The following is a 15,826-nucleotide window of genomic DNA, read 5'->3' as shown; positions in this document are numbered from 1 at the left end:
ATTGTAGAATGTGACTATGCAAGATGACCACAACAGTTACTAAAAGCCAGGAGCCAATATTTCTGTGTTTCATTCTGCTTTCCACCCTTATCACATTAATCCAAAATATCTCCTACAGATATGTCTAATGGCTTTTTGGCTGCTCAGCGAAGACCTTCCTTTTTAGGAAAGCTATTAGGTCTTATATTATTTAACCTAGTGGGAAGTACTGTTGTTGTAATAAGTGATTTTAACATTATCTGTATTTTACTCTCTCTCTCTTTTTAGAAAGCTTGGTAGTTGTTTAAGTCTTTTTATTATTTGTATCACATTGTTATTGTTTTTTGCTTTATGGTTGTTAGCCACCTTGAACTGTTTGGAGGAAAGGCAGGATAAAAATAAAATAAATAAAAGTACTCTCCTTTGCTAGCCCAATGCCTTAACCTATGCTGATCCTTGAATAATGAGATAGCAACACATTAATGCTTAACACTGCTAGGTGCCTTTGGTCACATTGACACTATACATTTAAATCTACCTCTTTAACAGGTAGATCTTAATCTCTTTCCTGTGCACACACTGAAGAATGGAAACATCACACCCCAGCCTAACCTCCAGAGTAATAACATAAAACAAAACAATAAATGCATGACTTGACTTAAGAAAAAGCACGCCCAGCATCTGTCCCATGGCAGAGCATGCTGGGAAGAATCTGAAGATAATTGTACCCTGAACCTTTCTCTGTCAAAATGGCTTTAGCGAGTAGGCTTTGGTTGAGGAAATGCTCTTGATTCTCTGGATCTCTTCTGTGTGCTGAGGTCATGTCTTGTATCTTTACAGCTACCGTATCTTGAATCCTGCTGCCATTCCTGATGACAAGTTTGTGGATAGCAGGAAGGCCACAGAGAAGCTCCTCAATTCCTTGGATCTTGACCACTCCCAATATAAGTTTGGGCATACTAAGGTACATGGTGTGCACATTGAATTCAATGGATTGACTTGCTGTGCCATAAAACAAAAGCCTTAAGGATGGGCCCCCTCTAGGATGCACACCTTAATGTGGTGAGGGGGTTTGAGAGTATTGAAGAGGTTGAGAGCAATGGCATCAGGAGTCTAGCCCAAGGCTAGATTCCTAGCAGGATCACCCAAGGTGGAATGGTCAAAGCTGAGACACCAAAATAAGATGCATCTGCACAATCAAAGGCTTTGCTATAATCTATAAAACACAGGGTGATTTTCTTCTGAAATTCCTTGGTCCGTTCCATTAGCCAACTTATGTTTACAACTGCCACTATACTATGAGTTAATTATAAATCTACTGGCTATACTTCCTCCTTAGATATGGTAACAGAATTATTTTACAATCTGAAGGTAATTGGTATTGTGTGATTTGCTATATTAAATATATTTTTTCATTATTCTTTCATTCTTGGGCATAGCTAGAATATATGCAAGAAATCAGCATTAGGAGAATGTCCTTCAGATGATACAGTGCCAGTGTCTCCTCTGTTCTAGAGTCAATGCTCCAACTTTCCCTGCTTACTTGTTTGCAGGTATTTTTTAAAGCAGGCTTGCTGGGTCATCTAGAGGAGATGAGAGATGAACGTCTGGCCAAGATTATCACCCTCCTGCAAGCTAGGATGCGTGGATGTCTGATGCGAATTGAATACAAGTTGATCATTGGCAGAAGGTATAGTAACAAGCTAACTTTGCCACAAGCACTCCCTGCATGTCTTCCGCTGGGATATTATAAAAACACCACTTGTAATGACATGTTGGCCCAGGAATTGCCAGTGGGCACATTTGGAATTTTGAAAAAGTGCCGTGTGTGTCAGGCACAAAGTGGCTGCCATGGGGATTGGCATAACACAAAATGCTTGCCACATCTAAAAAAGCAGAAAAAGTGACAGCACTACAAAATGGCGGTGGTGTGCCCTCCTGTCACCCGCCCCATCAATGGGGAAAAGGTACCTACATCAGCCACTGGTGTGCTCACTCACAGAGACAACCTCTTTGCACCTTTTCTCTGTTCAAAAGGGACTGGAGAGTTACCATGTATACTATTACATTGTAAAGATTTTAAAATCTATGTATGTAATGTATTTCCTTGAATAGTTTATTTTCTTTTTCTTTAAAATGTCAGCCTTTCTTTATCTGGCCATGGCTAATAACTGCTCTTATATTTATTTCTGGAATGCTGCTTTCTCTTCCCCTTCCCCCTCCACAATACCACAATTTTAAGAAAAGATTTGCACACAAGCTGGTAAACTCTTTACCTAGTATTCTGACCTCGTCTGTGCATCTCTTCCTTCTGGCATCTTTAGCCCATTGCTCATAGTTTGAGGAGGAAGCAAGAATCTATCTCCTTTATATGGGCAACGATCAGGTAGACAATAAGACTGTCACCAAAGAGCATCCCAACATGCTTTGCTCCTTCCCCACAGGGATGCACTCTACACCATTCAGTGGAATATCCGTGCTTTTAATGCGGTCAAGAATTGGTCCTGGATGAAGCTTTTCTTCAAGATAAAGCCTCTCCTTAAGTCAGCTCAGTCAGAGAAGGAAATGGCCACCCTCAAAGACGAGTTCCAGAAGCTGAAGGAAGCTCTGGAGAAGTCAGAAGCTAAACGGAAGGAGCTGGAAGAGAAGCAAGTTGGCATCATCCAGGAAAAGAATGATCTGTCACTGCACCTTCAAGCAGTGAGTAATCTATACAGTTGAGCCCTCCAAGTGAGGGATTGGCATTGCTATATGTAGTTTATGAAGCTGAGGGTGACTACAGCCCTGACATTTTCCAATGAAACATTTCTTTAAATCAGAAGTGACCAACTCACAGCTCACATGTGGCCCTTGGCCTTGCTCAATGTGGCCTCTGGTCTACAGCAATGATATGGCAAAGGAGCTGCTTGAGTCTTGTTGGTGGAAACACGTATGGCAATGGCATATATTCAGCCTGTTTTGGATAGGGTAATAGCCTCCCTGAAGAATCAGGTACACAGTTCAGGGCTAATCCTGGATTCAATCTTGTATTTTCCATCAGTGGCCACGAATGCCTTACCCAGCTTTCGCTGGTGAACCAACTGCACCTATTCCTGAGGATGACAGGAACACTTGCCTTAGTTACATCTAGTTTGGATTATTGCAATGTGCTCTACATGGGAAACTTCAGTTAGTTCAGAATGTAGCTAAAAGCATATTAGTGGGTACAGGGCCGGCCTTACCATTAGGCTGAGTGAAGTGACTGAGGCAGCAGATTTTGGGCATCATGGAAGGGCAGAAAATGGTTAGTTATTTAATTTATTACTGTATTTTTACTTCCAGGAAGGGACATTCTTGGGATTTTCTGATTCAGGTGTCAGAATAACACTACTAGGCTTATCTACCATGCATCATAATTTGGGGAGGGGGGGATTCCATTTGCTGCACTGCCTCAGGTGGCAAAATGTCTTGGACCGGCCCTGAATGGGTACTCCCCCACGGGATCACAATACATCTATCCAGCAACAGTTGCACTGGGTATTAGTTTGTTTCTGGGCAAAATTCAAAGTATTGGTAATGACCTTTAAAGCCCTAGATGGCTTGGTTCCTTCTGTAACCAACCAGTCCACTCCCTAAGTTCTGGCAGGAAGGCCCTTCTCTGTGCTCCGCCTATAGTGAAAGCAAGGTTGGCTGTGACAAAGATTAGGGCTTTCTCAGTGGCTGCACCCAAATGGTGGAGTCCATCTCCAGTGAAGGTCAGATGGCCTTATTTTAACCATCAAATAATTTCAACAGCCTTCCGTTGTTTTTATCTGTTCTGCCTACCTCCATTGTATTTTGTTGATATTGTGGTATTGTGTATGCAGCGGAAGGGTATAAACAAACAAACAAATTAGTATCTTTTAAGATGTTTTAAACTGTTTGATTGTAAATAAGTAAAAATAAATAAAATACTGTTTCAAAAAGTATGCTGTGCCTAAAACAGATGATCTTGTGTTGACTTGCTGATTTTGCCTAACAGTTAAGATTCGTGTTTTCAGATAAAAATTTGGACAAGGGGTAGAATGATAAAAGAAAAGAGTATATAGGCAGAGAAAAGAGTTGAGATTGGTGACTGGCCTCTAGAAACAGAGTGGTAGACAGGAAAGAGCTGCAAAGGGAGAGGGATCATTACTGCAAAGAACTGCAATCCTGCCCTTTAAACCAGGTGTGGGGAACCTTTGGGTTTCCAGATATTGCTGAATTACAACTCCCATCATCCCTGGCCTTTGGCCATGCTTGTTGGAGCTGATGGGAGTTGTTGTTCAGCAATATTTGGAGGGCCAGAGGTTCCCCACCCCTGATTAAGCTTTGGAATCCTGCCTCAGCTGTCTATTTGTTTCTAAGTCTTCATCAGGTACAATTTCCCCTTTTTCCTATGCAGCCATGAGGGCTGGTGACTTGTAATTTGTTAGTTCTTTTTTAAAGAAAGGAAAGCTAAGATATTTAAGGTGTTTGATTCTGTGCCAGTTACCTAGTTCTATACATGTGATAGTATAGATGTGACAAACTTCTCCAGGCTAATGGGCTGGGTGTTTCCCCTGTCAGGTGAATTGGAGGCAGTAAAAGCAAGACTCGACTCTTAATTTTCAAATATGTAGACAACTTACATATAATCAGGGATGGAAAAATCTGTCAATTTTGGTTCTCTCAGTTTCTCACTTTTCTGACGTTAAATTCAGTTCTCTACATTTTTGCAGCAATCTGTGAATTTTTTTAAAAAAATGCTCATGAAAATTCTCCACCTTTAGTGTGAATTGCTCCAAATAAGCACATTTTTGTAGGTAGTTTTGACAAAAGTACACATTTTTGCAAGCCATTTCTCATCACATCATGCCTTTTTAAATGTTATTTTCACTCATATATTAATTGTTAGGCACACTTTCCCCTAACAGATGTATATTTATAAATATTGTTTAGTTGGTGAACTGCATCCCAAAACTGTAATAAATGCAAATTCCAAAGGATGGCTGTGTTTCAGTTCTCATATTGTTTTGGAAAGAGCGAATTTGATAAATTCTGCTTGAAATGCGAACTGAATCAAAATTCTCACCCATCCCTACATATAATAACACCTTAAACACCACACACACTTCATATATCTGTACCATAAGAGTGTAGCAGCAACATCCACCAATGTGGTAAAGTGCCGCTGTCGGATATTCTTCACCAGGAGCAGGACAACTTGGCTGATGCAGAGGAGCGCTGTGACCTCTTGATCAAGACCAAGATTCAGCTGGAAGCCAAGGTGAAGGAACTGACGGAGCGCCTGGAGGATGAGGAGGAGATGAACTCAGATCTGACCGCTAAGAAGCGAAAGCTGGAGGATGAGTGTGCTGAACTGAAGAAAGACATTGATGACTTGGAGATCACCCTGGCCAAGGTGGAGAAGGAGAAGCATGCTACAGAAAACAAGGTGAGAAGAACAGGTAAAGCTAAGTGCGCTACTCAGAGACTGCAAGTGGTTGAGCAGTTTTGTTTTGTTTTGGTCACTTCACACAGGATAGGTTGGAAAAGACATACTGAGCACCCTATGTGTATGTGACAGAAAGATACACCAGCTGAAGCTGCTTGGCGCATTTAGGAGGTCACATGTAATTACTGGGCACTTAGTGGGAAGGGTTACAAGCACAGGGGCTCATCAGCAGCTAGGATCCTTTTCTGAGAACACTAGGCATCTGCAGTTCTTAATAGCGCCTACAAGTATGCTTCCCAGGGATAGTTTAGGGGGAACTTCACTTTAGCCAGTAAGAAAGCATTGTGACAGAGCGTGAAATCAGCCACAACTGCTACTATGTTTTATGAAAGGGCAGCTGATTTTGTGATGCCTGAACGTTCCACTAGTTCAATGAGAAATTCATGTTGTGCTTGTGCAATATCGGAACAAGAGCACAGAAAGAAAAATGGTCTCCCTCAGTTCTCTTTTAGCAGAAATAACATATATGGTGTTTTGGGCAGGGTTGTGTGTGCAAAGGAATAAATTACCACCACCCCCTTTTGTAGTTGGTGAGAATAACAAAAATGTCTTCGGTGAGTAATACTATTCTCATGATTTGCCAAAGGCCTGGTGAGCTTTACATTTGTGCCCTGCTTTCACTCCTCCATGTTATTCATATAGTCCTGTAAGCTTTTGTCACATCACCTTAGGTGAAAAACCTGATTGAAGAAATGGCTGCTTTGGATGAGGTCATTGCTAAGCTGACCAAAGAAAAGAAGGCATTGCAGGAAGCCCACCAGCAAGCTCTGGATGACCTTCAGGCAGAGGAGGACAAAGTCAACACTCTGACCAAGGCTAAAGTCAAGCTGGAGCAACAAGTAGATGATGTGAGTCAATGGATATTAAAAAACAGTGGTGGAGGTGGTGGTAAATATCAGGACCCCAGGGTGATAGAAGAGACTGCCAAACCCATCTTGTTCAGTCCTAATATCCCTGTATTTGGGTGAATGATAGAGACTGGGCTAAAAACTCATGGAAGAGCAGGTGAGTGCTTGAGCACCTAGAAATGCTGTGATAGAGCTTCTTCAAACTGGCATTTTATTATGGGTGTATTCTGCAACATATTCTTGATGCAATAATAGTGTATTAGTAGTGGATTTATTCTGCTTTAATTTGTTCTGTAAATCCTTCCCCAATGCTATCACATTATTACTGTCCAAAGGGGCTATAGTGCAACAGAAGTGAGACAAAAGTAAACCAGAACATTTTTGGTACAAAAAGTTACGACATTGCCTCAGGAAGTCATGGGATATGCACCGATTGGAAATAAAGCCCTGTGGCTGCCCCACAACTTTTGCAGGCAAAACAATATTGAAAGTGGGATTGCATGTGACTGCCTCGATAGCATCATGAAAACAAATCTCCATGAATGTGCAATAAAAAGGATGTCTGGAGGGACTCCCAGTAGATTATGAGGCTCAGAGGCCTAAACAATGTCTAGTTCTCCAGTTCTTTGAAATGTCTACCCAACAATGTCTGCCATTCATATAGTCAAGTCTAGACCATATGTCTTGCTGTGTGCCACACAGCACTGTCCCATTACCACTGCTGGGCAAAGTAAGATTCAGCTGCCAGCCTAGTTGGCTTCTGTGTGTAGAATGTTGAGGGTGCACCATCTTGTCCTTTGCCTCAGGCAGCAAAATATTTGGGGCCATCCCTTATTCCAGTCCTGTAACAATGTGCTTGGGGTAGATGTTTCTGTAATGTTTGCAACTGGCTGAGTTTCTTATCCAAGGCTGGAGAACCTGTGGCCCTCCAAAGATTGTTGCACTTCAGCTGCCATCATCCCTATCCACTGGCATTGGCTAAGGCTGTTGGGAGTTGGAGTCCAACAACCTTTAGAGGGAGAGACATGGATCCCCTATCTCTCAAGAAAAGAATGAGCAAGGAGGCACCATGTCGGGAACTTGATGCAGTGAGAGGGAAGGGAAGGGTGAATGCAGTGAGCAAAATATGTTACATGGGTTTCTTCTTTCACTTTATTATTCTTTTTGCCCTCCAGCTGGAAAGTTCTTTAGAACAAGAGAAGAAGATACGAATGGATCTGGAAAGAGCAAAACGCAAGCTAGAAGGTGATTTGAAGCTGACTCAGGAATCTGTGATGGATCTGGAAAATGACAAGCAGCAGCTGGAAGAGAAGCTCAAAAAGTGAGCATGTAACTCATGAAAATACCATCCAGTCAAACCAAACCAGGCTAAGCAGGCTTTTTGTCCCCTGCTGATAGCATCCTAATGTCAGAGGCGAGACCCAGCTCACAATGGATACTGAATGTTTCCACAATGGAATTTCTGAGCAATACTTACAGATTGAGAAGGGTTATTTTTCCCCCTGCGGTATCTAAAGGGCAACTTGAGTAGAAGTCTGTGTTGTGCATGATGCGTTGCTGAAGTGCACATGAAAGCAGAAATGTGGGGGCTTGCATCTTTTTAGATTTCAGTGGGACTTAAGCACAAACCCTAAGATTTATCCGTCTTGTTTTTCCCCACTTTCCCCGGGAAGCTTCAGTTACGGGGGTAAGAGATAGAGAAAGTATGAGAAGGAGTTGTACAGTGCAACCAGTTGGGTCACTAATTATGCCTTCAGGTCTCTGGCCTTTAGGAAGAAAAGCAGTGGCAGCTTCCTCTGGGGTGCAGATCTCAATCCAAGTGATTGCCACATTGCTCAAAGGATTAAGCCCCATGACTTTAGGCTTGTTCACACAGTACACTGTCTCTGTTCTCTACATATGAGACAAATATTTTTGCAAAAGAGTGCACACTTGTTGATTTGTACAGCTGAACTAATTGTGTATATTAGTTCATATTGAACTTTATATGTTTAAAGTAAACTTGAACTTTAAATGTGAATAACTGTTCAAGTGTCCAGCTCAACTATCATTTACAGGTACACAGCCTATACAGTCATTGAGTGCAATATGTAAATACTCCTTTATATTATATTTTCAGCAGGAACTGGACAGGACCAGGGCACAAGACTATCTTGTCCCAAAACCCAATATATGCTATTGTTTTAAAATCATTTATATTTTCAAGCCACCAATGTAGAAGCAATTCTTCCCCAGTCTCCTAGGAGTGACAATGACAGAGCACCCCTTCTGTCTCAAGGTAGAAACACACTCACTCTTCTGCCAGTTCCAGTATGTCTCCATCTCTCTCTTCTGAAAACAGGGGCATGTGACACTAGTCAAACCTGCCCCTTTTTACTGTAAAAGATGGTGGGAGCAGCTTGAGTGCTTTTTAAAAAAAAATTCAGCTTCAAAGAGATTTTGCAACCAACAGCAAATCCACCCATTGCCTCTCCAGGTGTGGCTAATGGAAACACTTTGATCTGGTGACTAGTGTGTTTACAGTCTGAGTCTCAGGGTTCATCTACATGGTGGTTTAGTGTGTATGTGGTGCTACTCACATCCTCTTCTAATTCACATTGTTCACATGACGTTACTGACAAACAGAAGTTATCACACAGTTTCCCCCCTGTAAATCCTTACTAACCCAATGCTCTGATAATACAAAAAGGGAAGGAGAAAAGTCTTCACTCTGTACCTCTAGTGCTTTCAGACACTTTGCTCCAATGCTTTTAGATGGGTGTGTCAATCATTCCCCTCTCCACGCCTCCTCCCTCCTCCTCCCTTCATTCATTTTGTTTCCTGAGGGCTGAGAAGCAACTTCGGGCTGCTCTCCCCCATTCTGCTAGAATTTTTGTGTTGCTGCAAATGGTGCCTTTATTTTCTTTTCCCCCTAACTTGTGCGCAAAAGCATAACACTGCTCAAACAAAGATGTGTATTTCAGATGTATTGTACCAGTGAAAATACAAATAATTGCATTTCTGGGTTGTTTTTTAAAATGAAACTAACTGGTAGAACAAGCTGAATGTGCTCTGTTGCCAGGTAACCAGAGGGAGTGGAAATGTTAAATTAGAGGGTGTGGTCATTAGGAAACTGCATGATTGATCCTTCCCCTCAGTGTGAATACAAAACAATGTGTTTGCAGCTGGCATTGAGTCCTTCTGTAGAAGGTGCAAATAGAAAACAGAGGTAAAAACAGTGTCTTTAATACAAATTAATTCTCCATTGTGGAGAAGCCCTTAATCTAAGCACAGGTTGTTCTTATTTTCCTTCACAGGAAGGACTTTGAAATGAACCAGTTAAATTCAAGGATTGAAGATGAGCAAGTCCTTGTAACGCAGCTGCAGAAGAAAATTAAAGAACTGCAGGTGAATTGAAGAGGGAAGATGAGATGTTAACAGGCACATAGATAGATAGATAGATAGATAGATAGATAGATAGATAGATAGATAGATAGATAGATAGATAGATAGATAGATAGATAGATAGATAGATAGATAGATAGATAGATAGATAGATAGATAGATAGATATAAAATATGAATGTTAATAGCAGTGGGGTGGGGTTGAACAACATTTTTGGGGGGGGCACACCTTTTATGCTATTTTATGTTGTTTTTAACTGTTTTTAATTATATGTTTTTAAATTGTTGTAACTTGCCCTGGGACCTTTGGTTGAAGGGCGGGATGATGATGATAATGCGAATAATACTAATACTACTAATACTAACACTAATAAATAAAAATGCCAACAGGCAAATTGGGCAAACATTTGGGGCAGCCTTTGAGGAATTTCCAGTGATCCACTGTAATATAGATGTTCTTGGCCATTTGGTACCACAGTGGTTCACATGTTGCTGGGAGCCCAAATTGAAGCGTTATGAGCCACTTCATTCATTCTGGGCAGAGTGATCTGTTAGTTCTTGTCATCCTTTGTCCCCACAGGCCCGCATTGAGGAGCTAGAAGAGGAGCTTGAGGCAGAGCGAGCTGCCAGGGCCAAGGTGGAGAAGCAGCGGGCAGAGGTTGCGCACGAGCTGGAAGAGCTGAGCGAGCGGCTAGAGGAGGCGGGTGGTGCTACAGCTTGTCAGATAGAAATGAATAAGAAGCGAGAAGCAGAGTTCCTGAAGGTGCGCAGGGACCTGGAGGAGGCTACGCTGCAGCACGAGTCAACTGCTGCAGCCCTGCGCAAGAAGCATGCAGACTCTGTGGCTGAACTGGGGGAGCAGATCGACAACTTGCAGCGCGTCAAGCAGAAGCTGGAGAAAGAGAAGAGCGAGTTGAAGATGGAGGTGGATGATCTGTCATCCAACATTGACTACCTCACCAAGAACAAGGTGAATGGCTGATAATTCCTGTGCACCAATGTGTTGAAAGAAAGGGAACATGTAGGAGTGGGTTTTCTCATGCAGGGAGGAGAGTTTCATGCATGAATGTGAATGGGCTAGTTTGATGCTGTAATTCTAAGCCAGAAGGTGGTATGAGGGGGAAGGTATCACATGCAACAGTAACCACCTAGCATGGTGATTTTTGCCCCATAGATGCTGTTTTGGTCTATACCAGCCACGCTGATCCATCTAGTTCCTGGTCTGCTGGTTGGACTTTCATGGTCAGCATGAGGATTGTCACAGTTCCTCTGTAGGCCTCTCTTTAAAAACAGCATGTGTGTAAAGATAGATGCAACATAGGTCTAGGGCTTTGTGGATTCTGAGCAAATGCAGAAAAAGCACATACTGTAATTAGGTATTAGAAGCAGAAGCCAGCATCTAGAGAATCTTGATTTTTTTTCATTTCCTAAGAAACAAGTTTCTCTCCCTCATGACTTCAAAAGATCAGCATAAGCCCAATTAATCAACTAAGGTGTCTTTTAGCTTGAAAGTGTATTAGATAGTTCTGAAGTAGCAGACAAGAGAAACTGTTTCAGCACTTCCATTTTCCATTCTCTGGATATGCAGGACACCTTACGTTGATGTGTCTCCTGCTGGTTTGCTCAGTTGACAAGTTACACAGTTAATTTCTTGACTGGTCAGGATGGAGAGAAGGTGGTTGCCTTTTCTTAGGATGCACCATATATTCCCAGTTGTGAACTGCAGTACCAAACTAGGCAAACAGCCGTCTTGATGTATACCCAAAGTTTGGAGTATGGAGCAGACCATCAGGATGCTGGAGCTCTTCACAGAACTCCATTTAGCCCTGCTCTTTGCTTTGAGCTGATTGTTTAATGTGTTGACAGTTCAGATATCTACATAGAGCTTTCATTGCTGTTACAGGCAAATGCTGAAAAACTCTGTCGAACATACGAGGATCAGCTGAGTGAAACTAAATTGAAGGTGGATGAGCTCCAACGTCAGCTAGCTGAAATAAGCACACAGCGTGGGAGATTGCAGACTGAAAATGGTACGTTGTGCAAATACATGCATGTTGGATCTCTCCAAGAAGAGATCAGTCCAGATAAGCAGCTTTGATGACTGATGATAATGCATGATATTGTTATGTCTGATAAACTGCCTATGAAGAGCTGTAGAATATCCAGGCTGGACAATCAGCCTTAATCAAGCTTGTGGGGTCCTGGCATACTGAATCTGAACATAGAAACTGCATGTTCTAATGCTTGCTCAGCCTTGAGGCAGCTCACTTGAATGGTCATGGGAACATCATTGTCTCTCTGCATACTTCACAGGATTGCTGTAATGATATGGGACCAGCTCCAGGCTTAAGGCAAAGTGCCCTCTAATGGGCCCCTCCTTGGTGGGTTTATCTCGCTCTGGTGATGGTGCTCCAAAGAATACTGATGCTAAGTTGGGTGCATTGTGGGAAATTAAAAGGATGGCTGGGTCCTGGAAGGAGAACATGGCAGGCATCAATAGTGGGCCCTCCCAGAATGCTGGGGCCCTGGCAACTGCCCAAGAATGCCATGCATTGGCACCATCCCTGTAAATGATAAATAATTGAGATAAGAATTATTAAGCACTCTTATGAAGTCCCTGCCGATGGCAGCAATTATGCCATGCTTCACAGAGTAAGGAGGAAATACAGAACCAGTTACATTCAGTGGGTTTTGCTTTCTAAAAAATAAAAGGAGAGGTTTTAATTGAAGAGGGCCACCAATACAGATCACTTCAGATCAGTTGTAACTTTTGAGTTAAACTTTTGAGTTAACTTACATTCTCTGAGGCGTACATTCTCCTGTTTAAGATAAAGTGAGATCCCATAACTTCTTTCCTTCTAAGAAACTTCAAACAAACAAAACACTAATGAATCTGAATCAGAATCTCTCATTTGCACAGCTGTAGGTGCAGTGCATAGCTGTTAAAGCAGAGTGGGGCTGGTCAGTGCTATGTGTCATCAGAGCAATAGATGCATCACCCATCTCTGGAATCTTCCCTGAAAATATGGTGCCAAAACGTTGCAGTGCCAGTTAATGCTGTGATGAAACCTCCCCTCCAATTTTTTGAAAGTTCTTCTCTTTTGAAAGAGGCTTCTGTTTTTCTGCCTCATTTGCTGGGTACTTTAGCATTTCTTTATTATTTCACTGGGTGCAGGAGTGAGCTTACCTTATCACTGCAGGACCCAAGAGTGGTGTGTGTTTTTTATTTCCACTAAATGTTTCCCCAGCTCTCTGCAGCCTCCCTGGTACCTGTGCTTCCTGATCTGGAAAAGCCCAATGGGAGGAGTTACCTCATGACATCCTACTGTGGGCTTTAACTGAAGCACGGGAAGACAAGGAGGCTGGCTTCCGAGTGCCTGAACTGGTGCACTAGCTGATTTTTAAAGACTTCACACAAAAAAACAACCCTAACAATCAGCAGCTGTCAGGCACATGGTAGGCAGCCTCCCCACTTGCCTACAGTTACAGGAAAGCCCTGACAAGGATGTCATGCGATTTTCAGGAAGTGTGAGCAGCCGGGAAGGCTGTAGAGTACAAACCAGTGGAGGGCAAAATGGTAGCTTGAAACAAAAAACACTCACAAAACCCCTTAGCCACCTGAATATTAAGGTAAGTGCACAAAACTCTGCACCCCACCCAAGAGAATTTCACCAATGTTTTCTCTGATAATTTTTGAATGCATTTTCTTTTAATTGATGAAGAATGGTTGAAAAAATGTGGAAGATTTTTTGGCACAGCATTGTGTCAAAATGTTTGCACTGTATCAGGCTGATAATGGCTCATCCTATTCATGTTGGTCACCTTCAAATTAGGTGCATTTGGTGTTTAAACCATCTGGATCATTAGGAAGTCAGGATTAGTCCTGAAAGCTGCAGTGTGGCTATTTTGGATTTCAAAGTAATGGAAAACGAGCAGTTGTCCAATGAATAACTTTCAACTTTTGGCTTTTTACAAAATTAGGAGAACTTGGTCGTCTTCTTGAAGAGAAAGAGTCTTTTATAAACCAACTGAGTCGGGGCAAGACCTCCTTCACACAGACTATTGAGGAACTCAAGAGACAGCTAGAAGAAGAGACTAAGGTGACCATTTATTCATCAGGCATTGGCAGTCAAGAGTTTCTGGTAACAGGAAACTAGGATTTATTTGGTGCGAAGGTTCACTTGGGCTCAGAAACTATTTTTTCAGTACCTAGGCCATATCCTGGAATATATCAAGTAATAGTAAAAAGAAGTCCCTCTGGGTATGTGCAGAGTGTTTCCTCCACCATTGAGTAACCACAGCTTGCATATCCTTAGGATTCAGCAACAGGACTTTCATAGGCAAGTTTGAGCCTTGTCCCCACCTTCTTAGCAATAAAGCGCTACAGGGCACCCTCTAATGCAGATAATATTGCATTTCCAAAGGGAGAGAGATTAAGATAGTAAATTATAGTACCACAGCAGTAGCAATATTTTCAGTATGATAACAAATGTATCTAACAGGAAAGATTTTTTAAAAACGGAGCTTTCAGTGACTCCGATTCTTCTGTCATGTAAAGGCTTTAACTAAGAAAAGCTACAACTTGTTTTAAGCTACAACAGTTGTTTGAAGTTAGGTGGTCTATTAGTGGAGTGATGTCACCATTTTACTAGCTGGCTAATCTGTCTTGAGCAGAAGCTCTGAGAGCTCAGAAGGCTGTCACTGGCCCTCTTGGTAGTGTCAATAAAGATCCACCTCCTGCCACCCTGTATATTGTACATATTCTTTGTCTAAAAGGCAGCCATCTTCACAAATAGCTAATCCTGCCCTTATGCGAGAATGTATTGGATCATGCCCTTTATGTGGCACTGTGGAATAAGAAATATTCATTCCTTGACTCAAGCAAGGGAAATGGGCCTTGCTTTCATTTTAATCCATATCATTTCAACCTTCCAGTCCAAGAACGCTTTGGCTCATGCTTTGCAAGCCTCCCGCCATGACTGCGACCTTCTGCGGGAGCAATATGAAGAAGAAGCAGAGGCCAAGGGAGAGTTCCAGCGGTCCCTGTCAAAGGCCAATGCAGAAGTGGCTCAGTGGAGGACCAAATATGAGACAGACGCCATCCAGAGGACAGAAGAGTTAGAGGAAGCCAAGTAAATCCCAGCAATAGTCACTCACATGAAATACATTCTGTGACAGACCATGATTCTCTGCAGGAATGAAGCAGCTTTAGTGTTGCAATGGTGTCCAAACACACCTTTGCAATTAAGGGTAACAGGCAGGGTGACCATGTCTCCAACTGTACAGAGGACATTTCTCTCTTTGAAGGAGTCCTATACTTGAAAAGCTGGCCTGTCCAGATTCAATTTAAAGATTAAAAAAAGATGAAAGGGAGAGCAGGAGTGGCCGTGAAGCTGCCCGTCAACAGTTAGCACCTGGACAGAAGACTGAGCAGACATGCAGGCCATCTAGTCACAGTTTTCCCCTTTATGGTTAGATGTGCTATATTTCTATTGAAATGTATAGTAATTCTTTCTCAAATTGCATCTATACATATGAATTAGCATATGCAAATTTTATGCAAATTTGGCGAGGTGTAAATGGCCTAGTATCAGGAAGTGGGAGACTCCCTTATGAGGAAAGGTTGCAGTATTTGGGGCTTTTTAGTTTAGAGAAAAGACGGGTCAGAGGAGACATGATAGAAGTGTATAAAATTATGCATGGTATTGAGAAAGTGGATAGAGAAAAGTTCTTCTCCCTCTCTCATAATACTAGAACTCGTGGACATTCAAAGAAGCTGAATGTTGGAAGATTCAGGACAGACAGAAGGAAGTACTTCTTTACTCAGAGCATAGTTAAACTATGGAATTTGCTCCCACAAGATGCAGTAATGGCCACCAGCTTGGATGGCTTTAAAAGAAGATTAGACAAATTCATGGAGGACAGGGCTATCAATGGCTACTAGCCATGATGGCTGTGCTGTGCCACCCTAGTCAGAGGCAGCATGCTTCTGAAAACCAGTTGCCGGAAGCCTCAGGAGGGGAGAGTGTTCTTGCACTCGGGTCCTGCTTGCGGGCTTCCCCCAGGCACCTGGTTGGCCACTGTGAGAACAGGATGCTGGACTAGATGGGCCACTGGCCTGA

The 15,826-nt window shown here is 42.4% G+C and overlaps 1 protein-coding gene across 5 annotated transcripts in view; it reads left to right on the top strand.

Moving 5' to 3' along the window:
• Window positions 1–15,826, top strand: part of MYH7B (myosin heavy chain 7B) — a 67,387-nt gene that overhangs the window by 37,186 nt on the left and 14,375 nt on the right. For all 5 annotated transcript variants that reach the window (XM_061631678.1, XM_061631679.1, XM_061631681.1 and 2 more), the window contains 11 exons: window positions 820–943; window positions 1,533–1,669; window positions 2,424–2,679; window positions 5,171–5,413; window positions 6,145–6,321; window positions 7,497–7,642; window positions 9,618–9,708; window positions 10,285–10,674; window positions 11,608–11,734; window positions 13,686–13,804; window positions 14,640–14,836. In XM_061631678.1, coding sequence (XP_061487662.1) covers window positions 820–943; window positions 1,533–1,669; window positions 2,424–2,679; window positions 5,171–5,413; window positions 6,145–6,321; window positions 7,497–7,642; window positions 9,618–9,708; window positions 10,285–10,674; window positions 11,608–11,734; window positions 13,686–13,804; window positions 14,640–14,836 — 2,007 coding nt within the window. The remainder of the gene's footprint in view (window positions 1–819; window positions 944–1,532; window positions 1,670–2,423; window positions 2,680–5,170; window positions 5,414–6,144; window positions 6,322–7,496; window positions 7,643–9,617; window positions 9,709–10,284; window positions 10,675–11,607; window positions 11,735–13,685; window positions 13,805–14,639; window positions 14,837–15,826) is intronic.

Source organism: Rhineura floridana, chromosome 6, assembly GCF_030035675.1.
Source record: "Rhineura floridana isolate rRhiFlo1 chromosome 6, rRhiFlo1.hap2, whole genome shotgun sequence".
Classification (NCBI taxonomy): Eukaryota; Metazoa; Chordata; class Lepidosauria; order Squamata; family Rhineuridae; genus Rhineura; species Rhineura floridana.
Note: the sequence above shows the minus strand (reverse complement) of the source record. Positions and strands in the feature narration are given on the sequence as shown.